Source organism: Vipera berus, assembly GCF_964194415.1.
Source record: "Vipera berus genome assembly, chromosome: 7".
NCBI classification, from domain to species: domain Eukaryota; kingdom Metazoa; phylum Chordata; class Lepidosauria; order Squamata; family Viperidae; genus Vipera; species Vipera berus.
The window spans coordinates 76,966,993-76,990,568 of NC_138209.1; the positions used below are offsets into that span (position 1 = coordinate 76,966,993).

At 49.2% G+C, this 23,576-nt stretch overlaps 2 protein-coding genes across 15 annotated transcripts in view; one reads left to right on the top strand and one right to left on the bottom strand.

Moving 5' to 3' along the window:
* The first annotated feature begins 103 nt into the window (after positions 1 to 103).
* Positions 104 to 18,419, top strand: MFSD10 (major facilitator superfamily domain containing 10). 6 transcript variants are annotated; one of them, XM_081332909.1, is made up of 13 exons: positions 104 to 234; positions 1,690 to 1,949; positions 5,496 to 5,592; positions 6,782 to 6,885; positions 7,108 to 7,266; positions 8,572 to 8,760; positions 11,052 to 11,160; positions 12,400 to 12,502; positions 13,720 to 13,828; positions 14,133 to 14,223; positions 15,512 to 15,559; positions 15,864 to 15,953; positions 16,177 to 18,419. In XM_081332909.1, the coding sequence occupies exons 2-13, from the start codon at positions 1,797 to 1,799 to the stop codon at positions 16,281 to 16,283; spliced, it is 1,359 nt and encodes a 452-aa protein (XP_081189035.1). In that variant the 5' UTR covers positions 104 to 234; positions 1,690 to 1,796; the 3' UTR covers positions 16,284 to 18,419. The 6 variants fall into 6 exon arrangements, with proteins under 6 accessions (XP_081189035.1, XP_081189038.1, XP_081189039.1 ...); XM_081332912.1 differs by having other exon boundaries at positions 13,720 to 13,816; XM_081332911.1 differs by lacking the exon at positions 104 to 234 and adding an exon at positions 451 to 511.
* ADD1 (adducin 1) overlaps positions 8,426 to 23,576 on the bottom strand; it is a 51,236-nt gene continuing 36,085 nt past the window's right edge. For 5 of the 9 annotated variants that reach the window (XM_081332902.1, XM_081332901.1, XM_081332900.1 and 2 more), the window contains one exon: positions 17,833 to 18,992. In XM_081332902.1, the coding sequence (XP_081189028.1) occupies positions 18,646 to 18,992 (347 nt within the window). In that variant the 3' untranslated portion in view covers positions 17,833 to 18,645. Of the gene's footprint in view, positions 8,771 to 17,832; positions 18,993 to 23,075; positions 23,110 to 23,576 lie in introns of those variants that run through there. The other 4 variants (XM_081332905.1, XM_081332903.1, XM_081332904.1 and 1 more) reach the window with 4 other exon arrangements.

The following is a 23,576-nucleotide window of genomic DNA, read 5'->3' on the forward strand; positions in this document are numbered from 1 at the left end:
CCGACGAGGGCCCCTCCTTTGGCCCAGCGGATGCCGAGCAGAAGTTGCTCGGCCTCCCCGCTTTGCTCCCCGCTGGGATCCGCCTTGAGTCACCCGCGGGCGGCCAGCCAGCCAACGCCTCGCGGAAGTGGCTGGCTGGGTCGACGGGCTCCGCCGGAGCGCGCCAGCCCAGCCCGGGCATCGCTCGGCCGCCTCCCCGCCGCGGACGGCAGCACCTCCGGAGGACCCCGCCAGGTCAGCCCGCCGGCAGCCCCGCTCGCCTGGCTTCCACGCCGGACAGGCTGGCGGAGGGATGCGCGGCGGCCGCTTGGGGGGCGTGGGGGGAGCCCGGCCGGGGAGGAGGCTCCGGGGCTGCCGTCCTTCCTCGGGACGCAGCCGGCAGCCCCGGCCGGAAGGAGGAGGAGCTGCCCGGCCTCGGGAAGGAGGCAGGCGGGCGAGGCCGGGCTGGGGGTGGGCTGCCTGCGACCCCCCCCCGGAGGAGGTTCGTCCGTGGGCGCTGCGGGGAACGGAGGTGAGCTCTCCCCCCCCTCTCTCTCTCTCCTCGGAGGGGAGACAGGGATGGCTGGGTGGGTGGTCTGCCGTCTCCCTTCCTGCTCCGGCTTCCAGGCGGGGGTTTCCTGGTGGTCTCCCATCCTTCCTGGCAGCTCTCGGCCTGGCCTGGATCCTGCAGGAGGGGGAGAGGAGCTGCACCTGGGAGGGGACTGGGGGAGGGGGAGGAGTCCACCGTCTCCCCTCCCGCTCCGGCTTCCAGGCGGGGGTTTCCTGGTGGTCTCCCATCCTTCCTGGAGGCTCTTGGCCTGGCCTGGATCCAGCAGGAGGGGGAGAGGAGCTGCACCTGGGAGGGGACTGGGGGAGGGGGAGGAGTCCACCGTCTCCCCTCCCACTGCGGGTGTTTCCTGGTGGTCTCCCATCCTTCCTGGCAGTTCTTGGCCTGGCCTGGATCCAGCAGGAGGGGGAGAGGAGCTGCACCTCGGAGGGGACTGGGTGAGGGGGAGGAGTCCACCGTCTCCCCTCCCGCTCCGGCCTCCAGGCGGGTGTTTCCTGGTGGTCTCCCATCCTTCCTGGCAGCTCTCGGCCTGGCCTGGATCCAGCAGGAGGGGGAGAGGAGCTGCACCTAGGAGGGGACTGGGGGAGGGGGAGGAGTCCACCGTCTCCCCTCCCGCTCCGGCCTCCAGGCGGGGGTTTCCCGGTGGTCCCCCATCCTTCCTGGCGGCTCTTGGCCTGGCCTGGATCCTGCAGGAGGGGGAGAGGAGCCTTACCTCGGAGGGGATTGGGGGGGAGGAGTCCACCATGTCCCCTCCCGCTCCGGCCTCCAAGCGGGTGTTTCCTGGTGGTCTCCCATCCTTCCTGGCGGCTTTTGGCCTGTTCTTGATCCAGCAGGAGGGGGAGAGGAGCTGCACCTCGGAGGGGACTGGGGGGGAGGTGTCCACCATCTCCCCTCCCGCTTCGGCCCGATTCACTTAAGAACGGCAGCGAGAAAGGTGGTAGAACAGGGCAAAGCTCGCTGAACAAATGTTTCACTTAGCGATGGGAATTCTGGGCTCAGTTACGGTCGTAAGTAGAGGACGACCCGTAAAAGCTTAGCAGGGGAAATCCAAACTTTGGTTCCAACTTGTGTCCTTGTGGTGCTCCTTGTGGGAATAAATCCACACACCTTTGCCTCATGGTGTGTCCCTTTGTGTATTGCAGGAGCGTCCAATCGTGGCAGCTCTAAGACCCATGGACTTCAACTCCCAGAATTCCCCAGCCGGAGGGATGTTTTGAGACCCTAGTTGACGAAGGGATTCCTCCAGAAGATGTCACGAGAGGACCAAGGTGCCCGGAGGGCAGAGGAAAATTCCTCCCGTGTCATCTTTGTCGTGTTTCTCTCGCTGCTTCTCGACCTCCTGGGCTTCACCCTGATTTTGCCCCTCTTGCCCTCCATCTTGGATCATTTCAGCGAGAACGATGTGAGTAAAAACGAAGCCAGGTTGGTCCAAAACTGGCGAGTACAACCAGGAACATCTATCACTGTGAATTTAAGTTAGACTATGCCAGGGGTCTTCAAACTTGGCCTTTTTATGACTTGTGGACTTCAATTCCCAGAATTCCTCAGTCGGCCATTTTGATGAAACTGCGGGCTTGGATCCAGACCAGGGGTCTTCAAACTTGGCCCCTTCATGACTTGTGGACTTCAACTCCCAGAATTCCTCAGCTAGCATGCCTGGCTGAGGAATTCTGGGAGTTGAAGTCCACCAGAAAATAGCTTAAAAATGGCCATCCAGGTAAAATATGGAATAAGCACTAACTTGAATGCTTGTGAGAAATACTAATGGAAAAGCATTATCTACATTATCTACACCAGAGGTCTCCAAACGTGGCCATTTGAAGACTCATGGACTTCAACTCCCAGAATTCCTCAGCCAGGCACGCTGGCTGAGGAATTCTGGGAGTTGATGTCCACAAGTCATCAAAGGGCCGAGTTTGAAGACCCCCTGGGCTACGCAGTAGCTTGTTTTATGGTTTTATTAACTGTGAACATAGTTTCATTTATCAAAGAAAAACAAGCAAATCCAGTTGCCTCCTGAAAAAGCCCCTGTGGGACGTAGTTTTGTTAGTTTACCAAAATCTAAAATGCAGAAATGCAAAGAAAAATGAAGATAAGGGCAAAATAGGAGAGAAAAGGGAGAAAGAGGAAAAAAAATGTAAAGGGGAAAAGAAAAAGAAAAGCATTTTCCAAATTTTTAGCCCAGTAGAATAAGACAATAACAGGAAACCTCAACTTTTTATTTTTTTTATATAGTAACATCTACTAGCCATTTCTATAATAACAAACTTATCCAGTTGGCAAAACCCAAAATCAAAGTTTCTTTTCTTTTTTTGCCACCTCAAGCACAAAGCCCAGAAGTGGTTTCCGAGGGAAAACAAAATTAATTGTGTTTTTTTTTCTTCAATCAAAGCAGTCAATTCGCCCATATTCTACTAACTCCCATCAACTCCTATCAACTTTTGCAGCCATCCGTCCATTTTTGTGCATGGCGTATTCTGGCTGCTGTCAGGATCTGCGGGATCAAGCGAGTGAACCCCTCCTGTTTCCCCCCCCCGTTCCCCCCCTCCACCAGCAGCTTTGCTCTGGGCATCAAGGGAGACCCCCTAGGGAAGCCCCCCCACCCCTCAATGCCACTGTCAGTCAGATCGAAAGTGGCTGAGAAAACAAAAATTGCATATTTTGTCAGCAAGATTTGTCCAGCCCCACCTGCGTCCACCCCTCTGGAACACCTTTGAATGAATTTTAATCCAACAAAACTAAGTGTATACTTAGCTCTACATCTATTAATTCTGTTCTGAGTTCACCGTAAATTCGTTTAGTGACTCACTCACACAGAAGGCATTGTGGTTAGATTGTTGTTTCGTAGCTAAATCAACTAATTGTCTAAAAAAAAGAAACATTCTGATTAAGAACCACAGCACTGCAGGAAAGCTTTAATTGTGGCTCTTTGGGGGAACTTTGGGGGTACAGGAAGTCCTTGACTTACAATGGTTCGTTTAGTGACCATTCAAAGTTGCAGCGGCCCTGAAAAATGCGACGTACGACCGCTTTTCACAGCTACGATCACTGCAGCCATCCCCAGGTTGACCGGATCAAAATTCAGATGCTTGGCTAACGGGTTCCTATTTACGACGGTCACGTGATCCCCTTTTGCAAAGCCAATGGGGGTGGGGGTGGGGGGGAGAAACCCAATTCACTTAACAACCGGGTTACTAACTTAACGACTGCAATGATTCACTTGGCAAACGGTGTCAAGAAAAGTCAGCACAGAAATATTGGGTCCCGTTGTCGTCGTAAGTCGGGGACCACCCTGTACATTAGCCAGAGGGCAGTTGGAGCACAAGGAAGAAATAGTTATGGGGTGATTGGAGCCTCTCCAAAGGGCAAGGCTGGATGGATCTGGGGGATGGGTGGGTGGGCTTTTTGACGGGGGTCTGTGTCTCCAATACGACCGTTATTTCTGCAACTGGATGAATGTTCTTGCAATGTTTTAATTGTGTGTGTTTTTGCCTTGATCTATCTTATCTCTAAGGGACGTGGTGGCTCAGTGGGTTAGGACGCTGAGCTTGTCGATCAGAAGATCGGCAGTTTGGTGGGTCGAATCCCGAGTGCCGCGTAACAGAGTGAGCGCCTGTTACTTGTCCCAGCTTCTGCCAACCTAGCAGTTCGAAAGCACGTAAAAATGCAAGTAGAAAAACAGGGACCGCTCCGGTGGGAAGGTAACAGCGTTGTGTGCGCCTTTGGCGTCTAAGTCATGCCGGCCACATGACCACGGAGACGTCCTCGGACAAGCGCTGGCTCTTCGGCTTTGAAACGGAGATGGGCACCGGCCCCTAGAGTCGGAAACGACTAGCACGCATGTGCGGGGGAACCTTTACCTTTACCTATCTTATCTCTCTCTCTCTATATATATATATATGTATATATTTGACATTTCATTCCACCACTTCATCTAAGCCTGCAGTGGGCAGGGGAAGGAATAGCGGGCAGGGGGGTTTCCTAATCACGAAACTTAAAATAAGGAAGTCTCCCAACGGCTGAAGCTGCAGTGCTGGCGTGTGGTCCTCTTCCCTCCTCTGAGGAAGGGCACGCTCCAGGCGGGAACGAGAAAAGCAACGCCATGCAACATGGCTGCTGTTTTGCAGATTGTGCAGCAAACAGCCCCAGGTGTTCTGGGACCAGGAAAATGACAGAACAGTGTGTGTTTCCCATCTTGGTGGGACAAATTTTATCAGTCGATCGATTGATTGAGATCCCACCTTTTATCATTTTCACAAATAACTCAAGGCAGCAAATATATCCAAACACACTTTTCTACTTCTATTTCCCCCACCCACCCACTCACCCACCCATACAATAACAACCCTGTGAAGTGGGTTGTGTTGAGACAGAGGCACTAGAATTCAGAATAGAAGCTGGAAGAGGACCTTGGGAGGTCTTCTAGTCCAACCCCCTGTTCAGGCAGGAAACCCTATACCAGGGGTAGGCAACCTCGGCTCTTTTATGACTCATGGACTTCAACTCCCAGAATTCCTGAGCTGGCTGTGCTGACTCAGGAATTCTGGGAGTTGAAGTCCATGAGTCATAAAAGAGCCAAGGTTGCCTACCCCTGCCCTATACCATTCGAGACAAGTGGCTGTCCAGTCTGTTCTTAAAAACTTCCAGTGTTGGAGCACCCCCACAACGTCTGGAGGCAGGTTGTTCCACTGGTTAATTGTCCTCCCTGTTAGGAAGTTTCTCCTTAATCCCAGATTGCTTCTCTCCTGGATTAGTTTCCATCCGTTGCTTCTTGTCCTGCCTTCAGGCGCTTTGGAGAAGAGCTTGACTCCCTCCTCTTTGGGGCAGCCCCTCAAATACTGGAATACTGCCATAAATACCGAAATAATTCTGGCAGAAGGGAATGGGGCTGGCGATGGCTCCCCTCATCCCTCCTCACCCTTGCCCAATCTCTTCCCTTCTTCCCCAGGATGGGCTCTACAAGAGGGTGCAAGCCGGCGTGGACTGGTTCAGCGGCAGCCTTGGCATTCCGCCCGAAAGGAAATACAACAGCGTCTTGTTTGGAGGTAGAAAATTCCCTTTATTGCATGCTGGGATTTGAAGTCCACAGGTCTTAAAAGTTGCCAAAGATGGAAACTGGCTGGCTGGGGGATTCTGGGAGTGGAAGTCCACAGGTCTTAAAAGTTGCCAAAGATGGACACTGGCTGGCTGGGGGATTCTGGGAGTGGAAGTCCACAGGTCTTAAAAGTTGCCAAAGATGGACACTGGCTGGCTGGCTGAGGGATTCTGGGAGTGGAAGTCCACAAGTCTTAAAAGTTGCCAAAGATGGCTGGCTGGGGGATTCTGGGAGTGGAAGTCCACAGGTCTTAAAAGTTGCCAAAGATGGACACTGGCTGGCTGGGGGATTCTGGGAGAGGAAGTCCACAGGTCTTAAAAGTTGCCAAAGATGGACACTGGCTGGCTGGGGGATTCTGGGAGTGGAAGTCCACAGGTCTTAAAAGTTGCCAAAGATGGACACTGGCTGGCTGGCTGGGGGATTCTGGGAGTGGAAGTCCACAGGTCTTAAAAGTTGCCAAAGATGGACACTGGCTGGCTGGCTGAGGGATTCTGGGAGTGGAAGTCCACAGGTCTTAAAAGTTGCCAAAGATGGCTGGCTGGGGGATTCTGGGAGTGGAAGTCCACAGGTCTTAAAAGTTGCCAAAGATGTACACTGGCTGGCTGGGGGATTCTGGGAGAGGAAGTCCACAGGTCTTAAAAGTTGCCAAAGATGGACACTGGCTGGCTGGGGGATTCTGGGAGTGGAAGTCCACAGGTCTTAAAAGTTGCCAAAGATGGACACTGGCTGGCTGGCTGGGGGATTCTGGGAGTGGAAGTCCACAGGTCTTAAAAGTTGCCAAAGATGGCTGGCTGGGGGATTCTGGGAGTGGAAGTCCACAGGTCTTAAAAGTTGCCAAAGATGGACACTGGCTGGCTGGGGGATTCTGGGAGAGGAAGTCCACAGGTCTTAAAAGTTGCCAAAGATGGACACTGGCTGGCTGGGGGATTCTGGGAGTGGAAGTCCACAGGTCTTAAAAGTTGCCAAAGATGGACACTGGCTGGCTGGCTGGGGGATTCTGGGAGTGGAAGTCCACAGGTCTTAAAAGTTGGCTGGGGAAAAAATACTTCCATTAGTGGGGGGAAAAGAGGTAAACTAAGTGGGGGGCAGTAGACAGAAGAGGGGCTGCAGTCTCCCCACCTTTCTTCCTTCTCTTCCAGGCCTTATCGGATCCCTCTTTTCCCTGCTTCAGTTCCTGGCCTCGCCACTCACCGGGGCAGCCTCGGATTCCTTTGGGAGACGACCAGCCCTGCTGGCCACTGCGGTACGTTGGTTTCGGCCAGAGGGGAGGCACGGAGGGATGCAGCCCCCCCCGGTCCAGAGCACATGTTGGAATCCCATCCGAAAAGGAGGGATCCCTTTTCTCCCTTTATAACGGGAGGTGTAGAGATACCTACCTGGTCCGCTGAGTGGCACAAACCCAGAAGCCGCCCACCTCCAGCAGAGCCTCGTCGGAGGAGGCCAAAATCTCTCTCCTCTCTTGCAGCTGGGCCTGGTAGCCTCCTACGTGCTCTGGGCCCTTTCCAGGAGCTTCGAGCTCTTCCTTTGCTCCCGAATTCTCGGCGGGATCAGCAAAGGGAACGTCAGCCTCTGCACGGCCATCGTGGCCGATCTGCAGTGCCCAAAAGCTCGGAGCAAAGGCATGGTGAGTCCTTCTTCTTTCTGACAGAAGAGCAGAGTTCGAAGGGACCTTGGAGGTCTTCTAGTCCAACCCCGGCTCAGGCAGGAAACCGTAGGCGCCATCATTTATTTATTTATTTACTTATTTGGTTGGTTGGTTATTATTATTAATAATAATAACTTGTTATTATTAATAATAATAACAGTTGGAGGGGACCTTAGAGGTCAGGCAGGAAACAGTATTTGCCATTTATTATTATTATTATTATTATTATTATTATTATTATTATTATTATTATTATTGATCGTCGCACAGTCAGCCAGATGTTCAGACTGGATTTGGCATTTCTGTCTACCTATCGAGTCCTTACCAAGGACCTGGGATAGGCAGATGCGGATGTTGGATGGTATTACAGATATCGTTGCAGGATGGAAGCAGTTCCCAGCAAGGCCACCTTTTGCAATTGACTGATGGCGAATTTGTCAATGCCAATAGTGTTCACGTTGTTTTGGGATTGCACCCAAGGCACCTATTGGTACTGCCCTTGCTTGCCTTTGCCACCGTCGTTCTATAGCTTTCCTTTGTGTGGGATGGCAGGAGAATTCCTGCCCTGGCCATGGGGTTGGGCTAAGTGACCTCCAGGTTCCCTTCCAATCTTGCGGTTCTGTTTATTCTGTCAAATTAAATTAAAACAGAATCCAAGCCAGCAGTCTGATGTCAGCGTGAAAAATGCAAAGGCAATTTTAGGCTACGTCAGCTTTCCAAATAGTGAGGCCGTAAAGTGTCACTTTAATTTTGATTTTGCTCCAGTCCCGTTTTAAAACTCTAGTCCCATCCAGGAAGGACTTAGATTAGAAGGATCCAGATTAAGAACCAGCTCCAAAATATATACAGGTAGTTCTCAATTTATGACCACAATGGAGAGATTTGCTAAGCGAATTTTGCCCCAATTTGTGCCCAGGATCCACAGCGTGATTAATAATTATTAATTAATATAATTAGTAAACTATAACATTAATTATATTGTGTCATATTGATATAATTAATGTAATGTAAATAATTATAATTGGATGATTATTAACTAACTAGGGCACGATTAATAATTCTGTGGATCGGTGTGGGGCCTTAAGCGTATGCGACTCAAAGAAATAAATACAGTCCCACAGTTTTGGAAAAAAACATTGCTTTTATGTTCCTGAAAGTACTTACGGACAATGGGGCGCATCCAGGAGAAAGCAAGTTGGAGATTTTGATCAGGGTTTGTGGCTCTGGAATTTTGTTTGAAGGAGGCATGTTAGCCAAAGTATGTTTGCTGAATCCTCCCTCCAGGCCATGATTGGGTTGGCTTTCTCCCTGGGCTTCACCGTCGGGCCAATGCTGGGTGCCTTCCTCGTTCTGGAGACGGAGAAGGACCAAGTCTTCTACACGAGGGCCGCCATCTTTGCCACCATCTTTGCTGTGGCTGATTTCCTGTTCATCTCCGCCTGCTTGCCGGAGACGCTCCCGAAGGAAAAACGGGTAATGCATTCTGGAAATAATCAGAAGAACAAACTAATGGGTGTCTTTTTTTTTATCTCAGCCGTTTCCAGAAGAGGTAAGTTGGACCTTGCATGAGACAAGATTTGTATGGACCAGGCGTAGGCAACCTCGGCTCTTTTATGACTCATGGACTTCAACTCCCAGAATTCCTGAGTCAGCTATGCTGACTCAGGAATTCTGGGAGTTGAAGTCCATGAGTCATAAAAGAGCCGAGGTTGCCTACCCCTGTTATGGACCATCTGTGCCAGTGGGTCTCCAAACTTGGTAACCTTAAAGATTTGTGGACTTCCGATTCCCAGAATGGCCGGGGAATTCTGGGAGTTGACGTTCCACAAGTCTTAAAGTTGCCGTGTTTGGAGATCCCAGATCAATTCACTTAGCTAGAGATGGAAACTGAAAAAGTGGAAGAGGGCAGTTGGCAGCCCCTTCCTTTATTTGAAGGGTATGGAAAACAGGACAAGATCCTTTAGGTGGGAGCTTTTCAAGTGGATCTCCAGACTTGAAACAAAGGAGGAATTTCCTGTTTTTTAATCCTGTTCGGCAGTGGGATATCCTGCTTGCTGGTATCCCAAGGGCCATTACTGGAGGTTCTCAAGCAAAGGTTGGGATTGCAGAAGGATTCCTGGAAGGGCTGGAAGAGCTCTGCTAGCCTTCCACCTCATGATGGACTTCAATAAAACTATGTCAAGGATGACCTTACCTGTATGCTATTCAGGATGTCTGTGCTGGGCTTGATCAGAGTCTACGGCCCATGGATTCCAAGCCTTCTTAAAGTATATTGATCAACACAGTAGCATCACTGTCTGGCTTGGTGGTAGCTAAGCCTCAGATAGAAGGTCCATACAGAGAGTGGTAAGGACAGTTGAAAAGATTATAGGAAGCTATTTTCCTCTGATTCAGGATGCTGCTCATAAACGCTATGTGCTTAGAGCGCGGAGCATTGTTAGAAGCCCCCACACACCCACTTTGCTCCCCTCTGGGAGGAGGTTTTGAAGTACTTATAGTGGAACGACTAGATTCTGTAACAGCTTTGTTCCTTATGCCATCCATCTTGTAAATTCTCAGGATTTGTTTTTCTCACCACATATATGTATACATCCAAGCCAGACTGTGTTGTTTCTCTGGGCCACATATGTGTAAGTGGGTACATGCATAATTTATTCTATTCTTATGTTTATGCAGTGTATATTGGAGATGGTTACTCTTTGAGAGCTGTATCCAACAAAATCTCATTTTAATGTATGCTGATTAGTGTACATGTAAAATGACAGTACTTAATATTCTATTCTATTCTAGTCATCTAGTCTAGTCTTCATTCCATTATTCTGTTCTATTCTATTCTAGTCTTCATTGCATTATTCTATTCTATTCTAGTCTATTCTTCATTCCATTATTCTATTCTATTCTATTCTATTCTATTCTATTCTATTCTATTCTATTCTATTCTATTCTATTCTATTCTATTATTTCTATTTCTATTTTTTATTCTATTCTATTATTCTATTCTATTCTATTCTATTCTATTCTATTCTATTCTATTCTATTCTATTCTATTCTATTCTATTCTATTCTATTCTATTCTATTCTATTCTATTCTATTCTATTCTATTCTGAAATGGGTGATAACTGATTGCTGGGATAATCCTCTGCTTTGTGCAGGATTTGCAGCATATGTGTAGAAGAGTAGGGTTAGGGTATTGTCCCATCTATACACTCCTGAAAGCTCGAATCGTGTTGAATGAAGACTTTACAAAAACCATGTGAAATCCAGAAGGGAAAAAGACGAGGGTGTCTTTTATCCCTTTATCGTTTATTAATAGTGTTGGATGTGTTAAAACAGAAATATTAAGACAGGATAACAGAGGAAAAGGACTACAAATTAAAGTGCACCATTACAAATGATATGCATTTGCTGACGATTTTGGTATTGATTGTGCAAGGCCCGGTAGAGGACATTGAACATGTTGATGAGGAAGATTAAAATGTTTGGAGAAATGGCGGGTTTAAGAATAAATCAGTCAAAGACGGGAATACTGGCTAAGAACATAAAAGGTGAAGATCAGTAGTTAAAATTAAAGTAAAAATAAATTAAATTTGAAACTGGTTTTAAAGTTGTGGAAAAAGGTACAGCACTTGAGGGGGGGGCGGGCGACTCTCACTGAGGCAAATCCTAAGCTTTAGAAGAAATAATGACGGCAAAATACGGAAGGAGATGAAATTGGATTTTATCGGCACCGTCATCGATCGTGTCTTTCTTCTGCGTTGGGCAGGTGTCCTCCATGATATCCAGCTTCCAGGCGGCCTTCAACCTGATCAGTCCCTGGGCCTTGTTCCGCTTCTCGGCAGTACATCAGAAGACGGGAGGACCGTCCAGAGACAGTAAGTCTTTCCCATTTTCTGTCCTCGGGTGGCCTCTGATGACGACTCCCTTTAGAAATCCATTGGGTTCTCCTTTGGATCGATCCCGCAAACCCCTCCGGGATCTTTTCCCTGAGCGTGGCTGGGGTCCCCAACCAATGGGAGCCGGGCTTCGGTATAAATGGAGATGTGAGATGAGGTTGAGGGATTCGGTCAACCCTTGAGGTAAATCAGCCAAACCCTCTCGCTACCAAATAACGATGTAAAGGATTGAGCCCTTGGCATCTTTAAGGGATGCCATGACCAACTTTGGCCTCCTCTGTCTCCCACTGACTCTATTCTTGGAAACCCCCCCACCTTATTTCCCTGTCGGCTGTCCATCTGGGCACCTTTCAAGGAAGGGGTTAATAGCTGTTGGCCTTGGGATATTTGGCTATGTCATGAAGCAAAGAGAGTCAGAAGACATCTTGGGGAAAAAAGAGCCGTCCAACGATGAATTCCTATGAATGTTTAGGTTTTAGGTTTTATTAAATTTTTATACCGCCCTTCTCCCGAAGGACTCAGGGCGGTGAACAGGGCATATCATAAAACTACAAAAATACAAAAGTTAAAAAAAGAATTAAATTATTGCCCAGAGTAAAAACAATAGAAAATATATATATGAATGTGAGAAAAATCAGGACAGAGGTTTCCTCAACTTACGACCGCCCATTCAGGGACTGTTCAAAGTTATAACGGTACTGAAAAAAATGACTTATTTTCACACTTAACGACCGATGCAGCATCCCTGCGGTCAGTGCTTGGCAACTGACTCATATTTATGACGGCTGCAGTGTCCCGGGGTTACGTGATCCCCTTTCCCAAACTTCTGACAAAACAAAACCAGCCAGATTTGCTTAATAACCAGGATGCTAACTTATCAATTGCAGCGATTCACTGAACAACGGTGGCAGGGACGGCTGTAAAATGAGGCGAAACTTGATTAACAAATGTCTCACTTAGCCATGTAAGATTGTGGCCGTAAGTCAAGGACTGCCTGTGTTTCCACGAAGTCTCGGATTCGGGCTTGACTCTGGAGACAATCTGTCTTTGCCTGGTTTGCAAACAATAATTCGGATGAACAATTGACCCTCGTGGTCCGGAATCCCTGACCCTGATCTCACAATTTCCGATCGGAAGCCAATTCCAATCCACAGTTTGCAAAGAAGGAAGACTTCGTTGGTTTTCCAATCAGCTTTGCTCATTTTATTCTTTCTGCAGATCTCCAGATCCTGGGCTTGGTCTATTTCCTATACCTTTTCCTATTCTCCGGCCTGGAATACACGCTGGGTTTTCTGGTCCATCAGCACTTCCAATTCAGCAGGTATTTAGCAGGATCCGGCCTGCCAGACTCACCATCCCCTCAAAACCTTTAGCTGAATAGCGTTTGATTTTATAAAATCAGTCTATTCACGTGCGTTGCGCCAAATGTTAAACTTCTCCCAGCTTCTCCTGCCACGCTCGATAACATGGTCTCTGAGAGGAGAGAAAAAGAGTCCCATTTAAAAAAACCCATAAAGGTCTATGGAGATGCGCAGTCATCCAGGTCATAGTTGTCCCCAAAAGTGCTTTTTTTCCAAGAGGCCACTGGGCTTCCTTGTTTTTCTTTGAAGACTTTTCCCTCCTCATCCCAGAAGCTTCTTCAGCTCTGACTGGATGGTGGAGAAGTGGAAGGATTTATACCCCTTGTAGAAAACTGGTCATCTACCTACTTTTAGAAAGGGATGCAGTGGCTCAGTGGGTTAGGACGCTGAGCTTGCCGATCAGAAGGTCAGCAGTTTGGCGGGTCGAATCCCGAGTGCCGCGTAACAGAATGAGCGCCTGTTACTCGTCCCAGCTTCTGCCAACCTAGCAGTTCGAAAGCACGTAAAAACGCAAGTAGAAAAATAGGGACCGCTACGGTGGGAAGGTAACAGCGTTCCATGCGCCTTTGGCATCTAGTCATGCCGGCCACATGACCACGGAGACGTCTTCGGACAAGCACCGGCTTTGAAACGGAGATGAGCACCGGCCCCTAGAGTCGAAAACGACTAGCACGCATGTGCGGGGGAACCTTTACCTTACCTTCTTTTAGAGAGTCGTTGAGGCCACTTGGAAACTTTTCTGTGCCCTCGGGATCCAAGTGGTCTCCACGACTCTCTAAAAGGAGGCAGATGTCTGCAGCTTTGGCTGCAGAGATCCAAAGGGGGATGGGTTGCAGGGGGCTCTTCAGCCTGTCCTCAAAGACATGAGGGAATCCTCTTAGTAGGTAGAAGGGGCTTTGTGGATTTCCCAGACACGTAATTGCTGGGCAAATGCCCAGATAAGGATCCCATCACCTGGTTTGCAACATTTGGTGATGGCTCCTTTGCAAGCCATGAAGCACCGTGTCAGAGGCTATCGTAACTCCAGTTGGTCCTTAACCGAGGACTACTCACTTTTGTGCTTCCCCAAGAATAAGTGGGGTGATATTTCTGGATCTCATCCAGCTGTGTCCAGGCGCTGTGACCACAATTTGTGTTTCAGCTCGCTCTCTCTTTTTTCCCCCACCCCCGTCTTTAGTCTGGAACAAGGCAAGATGTTTTTCTTCATCGGCATCACCATGGCTGTGATCCAGGGGGGCTACACTCGCCAGATTAAGCCAGGAGCAGAACTGAAGGTGATTAAAACGGTACGTTTTCCTCTTAGCCAAATGTTTACTACGGAGATCCTCAGTTGTCCAAGTCACGGTTATCCCAAAGTGCTTTCCCCCCCACACGGAAATTAGATTTAGATCACCTTTCTTGTCATTTTTTCCCCTTGGGGCACAATGGCACACATTAAAAGCAAAGCTCAGTTAACAAATTTCTCACTTAGCAACATCAATTTTGGGCCCAATTGAGGTCGTAAGTCAAGGACTACCTGAGCTAGAAGCTAACAGCCCAGGGATGTCCAATGATGAGATTCCTCACTCCTGTTTTATTTTCCCTCGACAGGCAATATTGTTGTCAGCTCCTGGCTTCCTCTTAATTGGCTGGAGCCCTAATATTATCATCCTCGGTACAGGGCTGTTGTTTTACTCTTTTGGTAAGTTTCTCACCCAGAACTTGTCAGCCACACAAATGAAAATCAAGAGGAACGTGCTATACCGCACTCATAGCTTTCTTTCAGTTTAGGACTTCAAGACAATGAAAAGTACGGTACGTAAATTTTGCCAACCATTTTCCTTGCTTATAAAATATAGAGGGGACATAGTACGAACTTCTGAGACCTCAAATTCTGTTGGAGCTTTCCAGTTTGTTGCGAATGCCAGGAGGTTATTGGGGGCTTTTCAGGAATCAGCAATCTTAGCAAGGCCAAATATGTTAAGCGAGACATTGGATCAGAGCTGCCCGTAGTTATTTATTAAAAGGAGGACCAAAAAAATGAAGAGAATTATGTTGTCAGGAAATGGTCCCTTGCTGGCATCTATGGAGATTCTCAACCAGGTCAGGGTTGTCCCAAAAGTTCTTTTTCAAAAGGCAACTGGACTTCGTTTTTCCTTGAAGACATTTTGCTTCTCATCCAAGAAGCTTCTTCACTTCTGACTGGATGGTGGAGGATGGAAGGATTTACATTCTTTGTGTCATCTGATTGTTAGCACTCTTTCTTTGCAACACAGTCATTTCAGGAGATCCACACCCATTTGCACTATTTAGGTGACACCGCCCCCTAAGGGCACAGATAAGTCTCCAAATGGCTTCAACGACTCTCAGGAAGAGTATTAACGACCAGCTGTCTGTGAGGAGTATAAATCCTTCCATCCTCCACCATTCAGTCAGAACGGAAGCTTCTGGGATGAGAAGCGAAACGTCTTCAAAGGAAAAAACAAAAGTCCAGCTGCCTTTTGAAAAAAAAAAAACCTTTGGGATATCCCTTGGCGGTGAAGAGGTTGCCTTCATGGAAGCTACCGCAAAGGTCGATTAGGAAGGTCCCAACTTTCTCCTGCTCGTGTGAAAAAGCACGTTAGCGTGGGGGGACAGCATCTGTCTTCACACCAGTGGCGGGGTGGCTTCGTTTGTGCGCACCCACACCGCAGAGGTGGCTGGGGCAAACTTTACCAAAGACACAGCTGCTTTCATGCTTCAAGGGAAGGCGCCCGCTTGTAAACTCTTTGTACAGCACTAGCAAGAGGGAAGTTATTTAGGCTCCCTTAGGAGAGAAGGCCAACCGCTCTGGCTGCAACCCGGAGGAAATATAGGAGACCAAAGTGGAGAAGAGACTTTGGTTGCTCCAGGTGAGGTGACAGGCTGCTCCGGCAGGCTTGTTGGTAGAGATTCTTCTTTGCAGAGTTGCACGCGGTCCCATTTAACAGTCTTGTTTACTTTGCCCGCAGCTGCAGCCGTAGTTGTCCCTTGCTTGTCTACGGTGGTATCCGGCTACGGTAAGCTAACGGCCTCCAGACGCCGCGTTTCTGCTCTCTTGAGCTTGCTCGTTTCCTTGCAGACGTTTCGCGACCCAATCTAGGCAACGTCACCAGTGGAGGGTGTTTGCTGTCTACAAGCAAGCTCCTGGCATATAAGCAGAAAACACCCTTTCCGGCACTGATGACGTTCCCTAGTTGGGTAATAAAACATCTGCAATAAAACTTGTGAACCCCAAGCCACAAATATTCTCTTTTATTAAAATGGCAAAAACCTAGAGAAGAAACCAGCCTAAAGCTCTTCTCTTTCCACCCCCCCCCCCAGGGCTGGACAGTCAAAAAGGGACTGTGATGGGCATCCTAAGGAGTCTCGGGGCCCTTGCGAGGTCTCTTGGGCCGGTAGTATCAGCGACAGGTAAGTGACGTGGGAAGAAGTGCCTGTCACTCAGGAAGAGGTTGTGTGGGGGGTAGTTGGTGGCAGTTTCCAGGGGGTAAAGGTGCTGGCCAAACGATGCACAGCCCTCCCCACTGCCAGGGTCTTGATTGGGAATTTGTGGGGGTGCACAGGCTCCTGGCACCTCTGGGGGAAAATCCCGGCACTGCTCAAATGTTCTTAAAACTGGCTTTTGGGCTTGCAGTGTATTGGCTGGCCGGGGCCGAAGTTTGTTTCACCGTTTGTGCCTCTCTGTTCCTGCTGCCTTTCGTCCTGCTTCGCTGGATGCCAAAGCCAAACAAAGAGGAGTAAGCTACTCAGACAAGAGTTTCCCCAGAAAACTCAAGAATTCAAGGCTTGATCCTAGAAGACCTAACCACAGCATGGACGCTATTTTTCACAGCAGCCTTCTACCGTCTTTGCCTGAATTTGAGCAGAGATCCTTCCGTCCTCCTAGGCTGGGTCCTTCCGTGTGTGTGTGTGTGTGTGTACACACCAGGGTCTGAGCAAATGACCCATGAAAAAAGGCTCTTTGGATAAAACCGCCTTCCTACAAATAGGATGGTGAAGATGCCTACTTGCTCAATCCATGATAACCAAAGTCTAGTAGAACCCAAGTCCTCTTCCTTGTAGCTGAGAGATTTCCTCCAAGTGGGAAGTTCACACACACACAAACCTTCACGGATTTGCCCACAAGGTCCTTACTACGAGGCCGTGAGACTCAATAGATCTCATCTTGGGCGGCCCAACCGTGGACTGGGAGTCCCTAAGTTTGCGGTGAAGGCCGTTGCTGCCTGTGGCCCGTAAGACTGCCCATTTGCCTTCGCCTCCATTGGTGCTTTCTCCATCTCCCTGTTGTGCCTCTTCCGATTCCCGGACCTTTTTTCTTAAGTCTTCTTCTTTTTTTTTTTTTGGCTTCCTGATTACACAAACCAGCAAAAGTCCTTTCCTACGTGGATTCTGAGAAAGGATAGCAATGAGATAAAATGGAAAAATTCGTAATCTCTCTCTCTCTCTCTTGTCCTAAATGGCAGAAGAGGGATCTAAATTACAGCTGAATAGTAGGGAAATGTGGGATGGGAAAGAGAAGGGTCCGAACGGAACCAAATGGCCAGAGATTGAGAAGCGGTTGAGGTTTCCTGGAGGGTCTCTTGTCTACATTTCTGCCAGTTGAGGTTGTTGCAGAATCGATCGTCTGGCTCCGTGCACAGGTGACAAAAGTGCTTGCATCAAAATAGTCGAGATTTTATTTTATTTTTTTTGTTCCCAAGAGGCATGGAAGAACAGACCACGCCAGATACACCACCTGGAGGCACTTGTCACTTCTACCTTTCGTATTTCACCAAGTGTCTTACCGTAACCAAGTCCCTTTTGAAACATTTGGACCTTTAAAATGATGATGGGTATGTCTAATTATCCTTCCTTTTGTATTACCGAAACATTGACGTGATGTTTTGTATACTGCAGAACGTGTGTCGAGAGATTTAAATTTTCCATTTTCTTTTTTTCCCCATATAATAAAAGAAAGCAAGTTTCCAGTGGAGCCTCCTTTAAGTTCTCTTGGTAAAGAACGTGATATGTGGGTTCCGCCACAAAGCCCCCCCAATGGGTGGGTAGCTTTTTAGGGTCATCCAAGGCTGGTTTGACACAAGGCGGAGCCATTTCTGGTCCTGTCTCTCCGTTACGTCCAGGAGAGAAGGAAAAAAAAAGTTGGGGTCCTTTATGGATTTCAGAAAGGGCTTCATTCTCTTGCTGGGTTTCTGGATTTTTGGACCAGCGCCTGGTGTCGGGACTGGCACCCAGATTTGTCCCTGGTGCAACCGAGGAGGAGCCGCATAAATGAAGAGAGCCAGTCTGTGCCTGCTAGGAATACATTTTATTTCCAAGGACGTGAACTCATCTTTCATCGGTATAAGTGTGACTTGAGTACAATGCTTTGCTAGAAAACAAATTAGTAAAATAGCTGATTATTCTGTGGGAAAAAAAAGAGGCTATTATTAAACTGAATTAGAAAACAGGCGGTTGGGGGGGAGGGAATGAGCAAGAAAATGCCACAAGTTACTTCATTCTTAAGACACAAAAACAGGCTCCAGTCTCGGCGAGGTTACAACACCAAGCAAGGCAGAGCGCGGCCGTAAAGCCTCAGGAGGGGAGTGGGGGGCGCAGGGCAAGGCGGAGGAAGGGGTCACAAAGGTCTTCTCTCCCCCACTCCCCATTGCACAGAAATGGGCTCCGCCGGACGCGAAGCCACCTGCGCCAGAACACAGGCTTGGCAGGAGCGAGCAAGGGCACGTTGCCTTCACATAGGAAGCCGAGAGGGGAAGGGGGACTTCAAACGTTTTTTTTAACGGACCGGCTCCCACCAGGAAAGCCTCTCCTTTCACATGCTCGGGATGGTTCCCCCGCTCGGCTGCTCGCTTGTTTTGTTCTTTTTTTTTTTTTTTTTTTGCACACACAAAATCGGCACCTTCTGCTTGCTAAATTCCAATTATAAACTCAAAATCAGTCAAGCTAGAGCGTTGTTTGTCCTGGTTTTTGTTTTTTGCTTTTTTTTACAAGAAAGACCAAACAAAAGCACGAGGCAGAATCTGATATATTCCCGGGGAGGGGGGGGAGGATTAATAAAGGAGGGGAGATGCACAAAAGGGGAGGAATGAGGGAAAGGGGGGGGTCTTCAGGGCTCGCTCTTCTTCTTGCTCTTCTTGAGGAAGGACGGGGTGCGAAACTTCTTCTTCTTCTTAGAGGGAGACTTCCCCGGAGACTCCTCGCTGCCGGCTTCGGCCGCTGCCCCTTCCTCGGCCAGGGGAGACGCGGGGGGCTCTCCGCTCGGGGAAGGGCAGGGCCGGGGGCTCTCGGGAAGGCCTTCCTCCCGGGGGGCAGCAAGCTCTGGGTCGGGGTCTTCATCCTCCGTTCCAAAGACTTCTTCGGAAGGCTGGCTGGGAGCGGTGAGGTCTGGGAGGTTGGGCTGGGAGCTGGCGGCTTCGCTGCTGCCTTCCTGGCCCGTCTGGCCAGCCGGCCCTTCTGGGGAGCAAGCAACAGGAGAGAGGGGAGTGGGTAGGTGGGTGTTGTGTGAAAAAGCGGCCTCTTGGCACACACCTTCCTTAACTGGCCTCCGGGAGGGAGGGGTGCTGCTCCCGGGCTCCAACCCTGGGCAAGCACCATCCCGTCCACGGGGCCCTGAAGAGAGAAGTCAGCCGATATTTGGCTATTTGGCAAACGACAGAGGCTTCTTCTCTCAGAGGCACACCACCAAGCAAAAAATGCATGCAAAGGGACTGCAAAAGGGTCACTTTGGGGAGAAGGGGGGGCCTGCTTGCTTTAGCGACTTTCCTGGCTGCAGGCCAAGGGGTGAGGGGGTGGGGTGGGGTGGTAGTGGTGATCTTAAGCTCAACGTTAACCCAGGTTGAAATGTCGAGCATCCCTTGTGGTTTTCCCCGCCTGAATCTTGCCCAGGGAAACGGCCGCCCTCAAAGGAGGCTCAAAGTAAGGGGAGGTTTTGGGGTCAGCTCCAGGGCACCTGGCACCTTGTGCCGGCCTGGTCGAGGGCAGCCATTTCCACCTGTGGGAGAGCTGCTTTTCTAGGTGAGTGGTCCCTAAGCGTCACGCTCTACAGCCTGTGCCCAACGCCAGCCCGGAGAGCTAGAATACTTGCACCAGGGACAGAGCAAAAAGTAAAGAAAAAAGCAAAACCTGCCTAAAAGGGTCCCCCGGACTGTGGGGTTCACAAGCAACCGGGGTCGGTCCTAGGCAGAAGCCGGTCTCAGCCTCACCTAGAGCTTTTTTCAGGTCTGAGGGAGAGCTGGAGACAAGGCCTGGATGTTGCTGCTGGTGCTGGCAACCTCAAATTTCTCTGAGGAACACCATGAGGGGCTTTTGCCAATCGTCCTGGACAGTCGCCACCACCACCACCATCATCCCCAGTTTGGGTGGATTAGGGAATGGCAAAACTGTGGGCACGGCTTAGTTCTTCCAGGGGCTGATGAAAACCCTCCCTCCTCCTCCTCCTCTGAATCGGACGTCGCAGTTGAAAACGGAGGCATTTTTCAGACAGGTGTGTGCCCACCTCTCTCTCCTCTTCTCATAAAGCAGAGCTGGGCAACTACGGTCCCTTTACAACCTGTGGACTCCCAGAATTCCTGAGCCCACCATGGGAAGTCTGGGAGTTCCAGAGTTGAAATTCCCGGGAACTCTGGGAGTTGAGATTCATGGATTTTTCTACAGAGGTTCTCGGTCATCCGGGTCAGAGTTGTCCCAAAGGTGCTTTCCCCCCCCCCCAAAGGCCACTGGACTTCCTTTGTTTTTCCTTGAAGGTGTTTCGCTTCTCATCCCAGAAGCTTCCTCAGATTCTGACTGGCGGGTGGAGAATGGAAGGATTTATACTCCTTGTAGACAGCTGGTCATTTGCATCATTTTAGAGTGTCATTGAAGCCACGTGGACCAGACAAACCTCCAAGTGGCCTCAACAGCTCTCTAAAAGGATGCAAATAACCAGCTGTCCGCAAGGAGTATAAATCCTTCCGTTCCCTCCACCATCCAGTCAGAGCTGAAGAAGCTTCTGGGATGAGAAGAGAAACCTCGTCAAAGAGGAAAACAAGAAAGCCCAATTGCCTCTCGAAAAAAAGCACCTTTGGGACAAGTTCACGGGTTGTCCAGGGTGCATCGTCGTCCACCTGTTATAAACGGAACGAGGGGACTCTAACATGCAAACATGAGCTAAGCTTGGTATCTGGAAGGTTAATGCAAAGCTGCATGTGTGGGATCAACACCCAGCCTTGCATGGAAGGGGAAGAACAACACCCTCCGGGCTGGCCCCATGCAGCCAGTTCTCGATGAGCAAAGCAGGGGAGAACGCCCAGCTCTGCAGGGAACTTTTGCCTTTCTGCTTAGATGAAGTGAGGGGGGAAAATGAAAGGGGGGGGCATCTAAGCCAGACCCCTGAGCGGTCACAAGGAAGAGCAACGGGGCAGCTCACAACCGTGTTCTGCTTGGTCAAAGCAACAGAAACGAGTGTTTTAGACACTTCCCAGTTCTCCTGCCAGGAAAAAGTCCGTTCGTGTGATCCCAAGGACGGATTTGGGGAAAAAAAAGGTTTAGCACATTCTGGAAAGATTCCAGGATACGCTCATTTAATGTACACAGCAGATATTTAAAACACGAGTCAATCAGGAGAGGAGAAAATCTTCTGAAGACCTAGTCAGATCCTTCTCATGTTTTCTAAGCAAAAGTTGGGGGGGGGGTCCTAGAATCGCCATCAAATTTAAGGGCATTAAGTAGAGATTTACCGTTCTGCGGGATGTCCTAGTGCAGGGGTCTTCAAACTTGGCCCTTTTATGACTTGTGGACTTCAACTCCCAGAATTCCTCAGCCAGCCATGCTGAGGGGAAAGGGAGAGGTTTCCAAGCTGAGCCATGCTGGCTCAGGAATTCTGGGAGTTAAAGTCCGCCATAGTTCCCCCATGCTGGCTCAGGAATTCTGGGAGTTGAAGTCCGTGAGTCATGAAGGGGCCATAGTTTTTCCCATGCTGGGTCAGGAATTCTGGGAGTTGAAGTTCACGAGTCATGAAGGGGCCATAGTTCCCCCATGCTGGCTCAGGAATTCTGGGAGTTGAAGTTCACGAGTCATGAAGGGGCCATAGTTTCCCCCATGCTGGCTCAGGAATTCTGGGAGTTGAAGTCCACCAGTCATGAAGGGGCCATAGTTTCCCCCATGATGGCTCAAGAATTCTGGGAGTTGAAGTCCATGAGTCATGAAGGGGCCATAGTTCCCCCATGCTGGCTGAGGAATTCTGGGAGTTGAAGTCCACGAGTCATGAAGGGGCCATAGTTTCCCCCATGCTGGCTCAGGACTTCTGTGGGAGTTGAAGTCCACAAGTCATCAAAGGGCCAAGTTTGAAGGCGCCTGTCCTAGTGTGTTCCCTACTTTATCCTTTTTATTTATTTGCATTCAAACCCTTCTGCGTTATCGTTTTGTTTTCGTTTCAAGTTTAGAATTTGTTAGCGCAGTGAGGACAATGACTTCAAACCCAGCAAACCGAAAACTGTTAAAGACGTTTTAAAAATTAAACTTTGTTAGGTTTAATTTAAGAGCAGAGGGAAAGGGTAAAGCCACTTGGCAAATTAAAAAGCCCAATTAGCTTTGCTGAAAATAGCTTCACGAGCCCTCTTTTAACACCCATTTCCTGCTTTAGTTTTTTGTGCAGTGCTCCGAAGAGGGGAAAAACAGCCACTTCCTTAATTAGAAAATAAAACGCCTCCAAAAAAGCATCATCTGGTTTCTTAAGGTTATACCTGAAGGACGTTTACACCTTAAGGAGAAAAATTTGGACGTACTGAATTAAGCAGCGCTGCTATGCTATGCGTTCTTCGTTAACTCTAATGAAATCTGTGGCCATTCCGACCGATTTAAATATAGGAAAGGGATGGCCTGTTTCCAGTTTATAGAAATTACGATGGGTTTTGCCACCCGTAGGCACGCAGATATTCCTTGACTTGTCACCGTTCAAAGATACGAAAGTCATAGGTTGAGGACCAGAGAAATGGAGGTATCTTGTTTTCTTTACCTGGAGCATCCTTTGCGATGGATCTGATGCCCAGAAGGAAAGTGGACCTCTCCTTCTGGTCAAAGGAGATGGGCCACTTGGAAAAAGAGAAGCGTTGGGACTAACACAACGTGCCTATTTAGTGTGTTGGGACTTTCTCTCCCGAGGGAAGGTCCTAGAGACTGCTGTGAAGACGTAAGAAGCATCACAAGCCCTAGCCAACGTCTGTCTTCCCTCTGGGGAAAAGGGTTTTGTCTCCCCCTGGTGAAGTGGGTTACAGCGCCAAGGCCCAACCACGGCTTACACACATCTAACCTGGATCCCAAATTAGATGCGCCTCTGATCCGCCTTAAGCTGGCCAAGCAAAGGAAAAAAGGATTAAAGCAAACTCAAAAAAAGGATGCAAAGCGCCTGGACGGATCAACGCCACACCATGAAAGAAGGAAGACAGCGGAAAGGGGCCATAAATAAATAGATAAGAATAAATAAAAACGAAAGCCGTGAACGACGAAGCGAAGCGGAGAAACAAGGCAGGGCAAGCAGGAAGGAACTCCCGTCATACTTACTACGGCAACAGGTACTCTTTAGCATATCCACCTCCTGTTTGTAAGGCAGCCACAGGAAGGAGAAAAAAAAAAGCACAAAGAGAAAAAAGTCTATGCATCCATCACAGCCGCTGGAGTCCAGAGAAAATAAAAAGAATGGCTAGGGCCATTCTTGCAGAGGTTACAGAATGAAATGGGGACGGGGGGAGGGTGGATGGGTGGGAGAAACAGACAGACAAATTTCATCACAGATGGCTGGCAGATACCCACAGCTGACAAAGAAGACGGCTGCTTGTACATTCGCCCGACAAGTCACTAAGCCACAAAATGCCACTGAAAAGATTTGGTCGCCCTGAGCAGAGACTTGGCAAGGAAAGACATCTTTCTAAATTGGCCCCTGGGGGTGGGGGGTGTGGGTGGGCAGGGAGGAGAATTACAGCAACACGTAAGGAAGTTGCAACCCAGATGTTGGCTCCCGCTCCTCTTCCTCTCTCTCTCTCTCTCTCTTAGCCCATCTTGCAC

Bases quoted from the DNA above. Each gene is read 5' to 3' on its own strand.
- MFSD10 (XM_081332909.1), top strand. From the start codon at position 1,797: ATGTCACGAGAGGACCAAGGTGCCCGGAGGGCAGAGGAAAATTCCTCC. The intron at 13,829-14,132 runs GTACGTTTTCCT...TTCCCTCGACAG, and splicing joins AACTGAAGGTGATTAAAACG to GCAATATTGTTGTCAGCTCC. The intron at 15,560-15,863 runs GTAAGCTAACGG...CCCCCCCCCCAG, and splicing joins TACGGTGGTATCCGGCTACG to GGCTGGACAGTCAAAAAGGG.